Source organism: Grammomys surdaster, unplaced genomic scaffold (assembly GCF_004785775.1).
Source record: "Grammomys surdaster isolate TR1022 unplaced genomic scaffold, NIH_TR_1.0 126546, whole genome shotgun sequence".
Lineage (NCBI taxonomy): Eukaryota > Metazoa > Chordata > Mammalia > Rodentia > Muridae > Grammomys > Grammomys surdaster.
Genome location: NW_021621338.1, coordinates 1,998,990 through 2,004,976, shown reverse-complemented (window position 1 = coordinate 2,004,976; position 5,987 = coordinate 1,998,990). Strand labels below are relative to the sequence as shown.

The 5,987-nt window shown below is 47.3% G+C and overlaps 1 protein-coding gene across 2 annotated transcripts in view; it reads left to right on the top strand.

Moving 5' to 3' along the window:
- Mreg (melanoregulin) overlaps positions 1-5,987 on the top strand; it is a 65,814-nt gene that overhangs the window by 9,497 nt on the left and 50,330 nt on the right. Inside the window, exon 1 of one of the 2 annotated variants that reach the window (XM_028760709.1) lies at positions 2,618-2,909. The exons of the other annotated variant lie outside the window; for it this stretch is intronic. Within the exon in view, the coding sequence (XP_028616542.1) occupies positions 2,815-2,909 (95 nt within the window). The 5' untranslated portion in view covers positions 2,618-2,814. Of the gene's footprint in view, positions 1-2,617; positions 2,910-5,987 lie in introns of those variants that run through there. 2 annotated transcript variants of the gene reach the window in all.

Sequence of the window (5,987 nt, the reverse complement as noted above, 5' to 3'; positions counted from 1 at the left end):
GAGAGGGGCTGAGGTGGGGGAGAGGGGCTGAGGTGGGGGAGAGGGGCAGAGGTGGGGGAGAGGGGCTGAGGTGGGGGAGAGGGGCTGAGGTAGGGGAGAGGGGCTGAGGTGGGGGAGAGGGGCTGAGGTGGGGGAGAGGGGCTGAGGTAGGGGAGAGGGGCTAAGGTGGGGGAGAGGGGCTGAAGGTGGAGGAGAAGCACAGTGCTTCCTGTAGCTTATGAAAATGAGAGAAGCAGGACAGAAGCTAACTCCCAAGAAGACAACACTGTGTCAGACACTGAGGTGATGAGCCTTAAAGAGTAAGCAAACAGGACAGGCTCAATGGCTCAGCGAAAGGCAAGCCAGACAACCTCAGTTGGGTTCCTGGGACCCACATGGTGGAAGAGAACTAACTCCTGCAAATTGTGCTCTGAACCCCACATGTGTGTCAGGGCACGCAGAGCCGTCCCCCACCCCCCACCAAAAAAATAGATGTAATAAGTGAGCTTTAAAAGGGAACTTCAATTATTATGTCTTAAAATTCAAATTAGAGGGAAAATGTTAATTTAAAAGTAGGCATGAACTGGACATGGTCTTTATCAAGGCTGAATGCTATCCGCTTGGTTCAATCATTAGAGACACAGTCAGTGGGCTGGGGTGGTGTGGGACAGACAGGGACAAAGCCCTGAGTTTGATCCCTTTTCACAGTAAAACACTGGGGCCTGGGCTGTAGCTCAGGGCTTGAGTCTGGTGTGAGCAAGACCCTGGGTTTGCCCTTTAAGCATGCACACTGCTCCACGGCACTTGTCCCTTGTTTTGCTTTATTTTTTTTTATAGTCTATACTAACTTAATGTTAACATACTTCGTAAGTGCTTATTTCATTTGTTCAACCTCACTACCCCAGAATGTTCACTTTTTGCTGGTCTTGTTCACTGCTGTAGCCTCACCCTAAAACATGCTTCGCACATAGCTGAGAATAAATACTTCTCAAATAAATCAGACTGGCAAAGACAAAACAAAAAGACAAAACCACCTTCTGTCTTAGGGTTTTACTGCTGTGAACAGACACCATGACCAAGGCAATTCTTATAAGGACAACATTTTACTGGGGCTGGCTTACAAGTTCAGAGGTTCAGTCCAATATCATCAAGATGAGAATATGGCCGCATCCAAGCAGACATGGTGCAGGAGGAGCTGAGAGTTCTATATCCTCATCTGATGGCTGCTAGCAGAATACTCTCTTCCCGGCAGCTAGGATGAAGAACTTAAACCCACGCCCACAGTGACACACCTACTCCAACAGGACCACACCTTCCAATAGTGCCATTCCCTGGGCCAAGCATATACAAACCATCACACCTTGTATCTTATATTGAGGATAGGACATTCATATGCCAGAGTCTAAATTTGAATGGCACACTGGAGAGCAATTTGGCAAGATTCACCAAAATTAAAGAGGTGGGCTGGAGAGTGGTTAAGAGCACTGACTGCTCTTCTAGAGATCCTGAGTTCAATTCCCAGCAACCACATGGTGGCTCACGACCATCTGTAATGGGATCTGATGCCCTCTTCTGGTGTGTCTGAAGACAGTGACAGCGTACTCACAAATGTATAAAATAATTAAAAAAAAATTAAAGGGGCATCTTATGACACAGCAAGTCAACTGCCACATCTTTACTCAGTTGATGTAGATGCTCCCAAGTACATCGGTTCAAGGATGTGCACCACAGTCCTACCTTAGTACAAAAGGCTGGGATTGGTTTACATGTTCATCATCATGTTCACCGTCTGGTTAAACAACACACTGGCGTTCATAAGATTAGGTCTTGGTTAGGAAGACAGATACACAGGGATGCAGTACAGTCTGCATGACGTGAGTGAAACAGTCAGGTACAAAAATGTGTGCATGGGAAGGTTTGGAGGGAGGAAAGGGTGGAGGAGGGGCAATGCAATGTTTTAATTTCAAAATATTAAAAACAAAACAAAAACAAAACAAAAAAAAGCAAAACAAACCCACAAAAGATTGGTGCAGTAATCTGCTGTTTGGGCATTAAAAAAAAAGGGAGGGATTTTTGGGGGCTGGAGAGAGAGATGGCTTGGTGACTAAGAGCATTTTCTGCTGCAGAAGACTGGATTCTGTTCCCAGCACATGGCAATTTACAAAAATACATCTCAGGCTGGGCAGTGGTGGCACAGGCCTTTAATCCCAGCCCTTGGGAGGCAGAGGGAGGCGGATTTCTGAGTTCGAGGCCAGCCTGGTCTACAGAGTGAGTTCCAGGACAGCCAGGGCTACACAGAGAAACCCTGTCTCGAAAAACCTAAAGAAACAAACAAACAAACCATCTCTATCCTAACAGTTGTAGAATTCACAAGCGGTTGCTCCCCGGCTTCCCCAATCCCCCTTAGACTGTTGAAGGGTTGGGAGTTTGGGAAAAAAAAAAAAAACTTTTTCAAAGCGTGCACTGTGGGAGACCTTTCACTTCCTCTGCAGTGAAGTCAATTAAAAGGACGGTTGGCTTCGGCCACGCGCTGCAGACCCCCGATGCCCAGCGGTCACCCCCGGGGGTTCTGCGCTGCGCCTGGAGCGCGCTCGCTCCTTAGAGGGCGGCAGCGGAGCGTCGCAGGGACGCATGCGCTCGGGCGGCACCCGGGGAATTAAAAGAGAGAGGGAAAAGCTCCCGCGGCAAACGCGCGGCTCGCGTCTCCCCCGGCCGGCCGCGGCGTGATGCGCACGGCTTGGCCCGTGACGCCGCGGCCGTCCCCGTCCCTGTCCCCGGGCCCCAGCCGCCATCGCGCGCCCGGCTCCGGGATCCCGGCGCCGGGCCTCGCTACCCATGGGGCTGCGCCGCTGGCTGCGGAGCGCCTGCTGCTGCTGCCCGTGCCGGTGCCTGGAGGAACCCGCGCGGCCCGAGAAGGAGCCGCTGGTCAGGTGCGTACCGGGCCGCCTCGCGGGGTGGGGACCCAGGTGTCGTCTGAACCGGAGAGGGGGTGCTGTGAGATCACGCCGCGGTGCCCCCCCCCCCCCCCCGGCCCCGCACAGTGCGTCTCCGACAAGTTTTTAAGCTCCAGACCCTTGGTTCAGATTTTGTTTGGCTCCTCGGAGGCAGCGGATGCCCCTGGGAAACGCCACTGACTGGTGCAGGGGCAAGGCCGGGAAGAAAAGTTTCCAGACGGGGTCTCATCGGATGAGATGAACGAGCGTGGGTTTCCGTAGCACTGAGCAAAAAGTTTGGCTATCTCGTCCAATGTCATGACCGAAAGAAGTCGATTTCAGTGACTGAGGAAATCTTTCTTGTGATAAAACTATGCGTGCTGTACCAGAGACAGCCTAGTGATTGTTCGGCGTAGCTTAAGCCGTGAAATGTGAGGAAACTTAATGCTCATTAGCTAATGTGCTAAGAGGCTTTTGTGAAGGAACCCTATGCACAGCTTTGCTTGACTTTTTTTTTTTCTTTTTACGATACTTTAATATAAGCACACGGGGTAGAAGAAAAAGGCACTCAGAAATAAGACATACCCAAGTGTGGGTACCCGCTCCTAGAGAGAGAAGAGCCGGGACTGTGATTTTTATTTTTCCTTAAAGGGTTTTTTTTTTCCCCTATTGCGAGTTTGCTGAAATTAAGGTCCACCATGCCAGGTTAACCTTATGTTCTAAAAAAAATGAATGAGGTCCCACCAAGTCGTGCCCCAGGGAACAGAATATTTAGAATGAAATTAGGGCACAGGATATAGGGTGGAATTCTAGGCTTGGTGAACAAGCTCAGAAGCCAGGGCCTCTTCCTTAAGAAACATGCAACGAATACAATCGTGCTTGCACCACTCTTCCCGTAGCAAAGCATGGTTTACCTTTCCTTACTCTGTCATGTCCAGACACTTCCCCTGACTTCGGAGACTTACATAACCCACCCTGCCTGTCTGCTCTTATTTTCCAGCGCATTAAGCACGGTGTACTTGCCCCTGTAGGAACAATCTACTCTTAGTCCCTCCAAGCTCGCGGCCAGTGGTGACCTTTTGCCTTCAGTCCTTTCCTAAAGCAGCCTCGTTTGATCACGTTGTCCCCTTTCATCTTCCTCTTGCGATTTAGGCCTTGGAATTACCTTGTTATTCGACCTGGCTGACCTCTAATTCAGAGATCCACTTGCCTCCTGTGCGCTCTGGTTAAAGGTATTCTCCACCTCTCCTCCGGGCTACCATACTATATTTGGTTGTTTTGGCTAATTGTTCTCTCACTTAGATTTTGAGATTACTTTGGGCTTGGAGAAACTGAATTACCTATCTTTAATTTAAATGGCAATAGGTAAAAGTGTAGATTTTTATCTTGAGACTCCAGACTCTAGGTTATTATGAAATACAGCCTTCATTTTGGTTTCAGCCAAGTTTTTGTTTTTTTCCCAGTGCTTTTTTTTTTTTGTAGAATTGCTGGACTTCAGGTATCTTTTATTTTGAAATTGAGACTCCCCTGTCTTGCTTTATGCTTAGTGGATGACTGTCTGTGAATTTTGTGACCTTTCTTTCTTTTTTTTAAAGAAGATAAAGTTAGCCAGGCATGGTGGAACAGTTTTATAATCACAGCACTTAGCTTGGGAGGCAGGAAAATCAGATGCTCAAAGCTGCCTTGGCTAAAGAAGTTTAAACACAAGACCCTATCTAAAAAGTAATGTTTAAAAATTAGGAAGGTGTCAGGCAGTGATGCATGCTTTTAGTCCCAGCACTTAGAGGCAGAGGCAGGCGGATCTCTGTTAGTTGGAAACCAGCCTGGTCTACAGAGAGAGTTCCAGGACACCCAGGGCTACATAGAGAAACCCTGTCTCAAAAAAAAAAAAAAAAAAAAAAAAAAACCAAAACCAAAAACAAAAGATCAACCAACAACAACTAGGAAGGTATAGTCAGTTGGAGCAGCATAGTGAAGCATTGATGAGTCCAGCTACCTGGACGAGTCACGTAAGTGGGTGACTGGCCATGAGTTATTAAGGTTATTTGTGGCACAGTTTCCTCATGTCTTTGTTAAGGATGATGATGATAGTACGTACTTCAGAGGCTTTCAGGGAGAAAGGACAGGCGGTCATACATGCCAAGTGCTTAATAGGGTGTCTGACAACATAGTAAATACTCCATAAATTTTAATTAGTGCTAATTTTCATGCCATGCTTCTGAGCATGTGAGTATGAGTGGGCTTGTGTCATGTGGTTTAGTGTTATTCTGGCGCCATTTTGATATAACCATTTCGGAAGGCCAGCTTATTAATGTGTATGAGATAGTGGTATACATATGTCTGTGGGTACTTGCTTGTTCTTCTCTACCCAAGTCATCAGAAGATCTGGTTTGAATTTATTGTCTTAGTTTATTATCATTGCATATGTATGTGTGTGATATTGATATGCTTGCATGTTTTATGCATGGTCACATGTGTGGCAGGTGTATGTGCATAGAGAGGCCTGGGGTTGCTCTCAGGTGTCTTCTTGATTGCTTCCCTCCCTATATGTTGAGCCAGGGTCTCTGACTTGAATTCAGAGCTTGCCAGCAGTCCCTTTGCTCAGGAGATCCTTGTCTCTGCCTCCTGAACTGGAATTACAGGTGGATGACCATGCCCACCTGGCATTTATGTGGGTGCTGGGATCCAAACTCCAGTGTTCACATTGGCATGACACATACTTTACCTGGTGAACTATCCACCCCCTATTTTTTTTAATTTATGTCATTGGCTTTTAGTATATGCACAAAATCATGCAGCTGTCACTACTATATTTTGTGTGTGTGTCTCTGTGTGTGTGTATGTTGGCACGCCTGAGCCTTGGCTTATGTGCGGAGGTCAGAAGAGAGGAGGACCACTTGTGAGAGCCAGTTCTCTTCTATTACTGTGTGAGTCCTGGAGAATGAACTCAGGTCATCCGGCTTGGCAGGAAGCATATTTACCCTCTGATCCATCTTTTTAGCCAGCTGTTGGCACTGTTTCATTCCAGTATATATATATATATATATATATATATATATATATATATATATATAT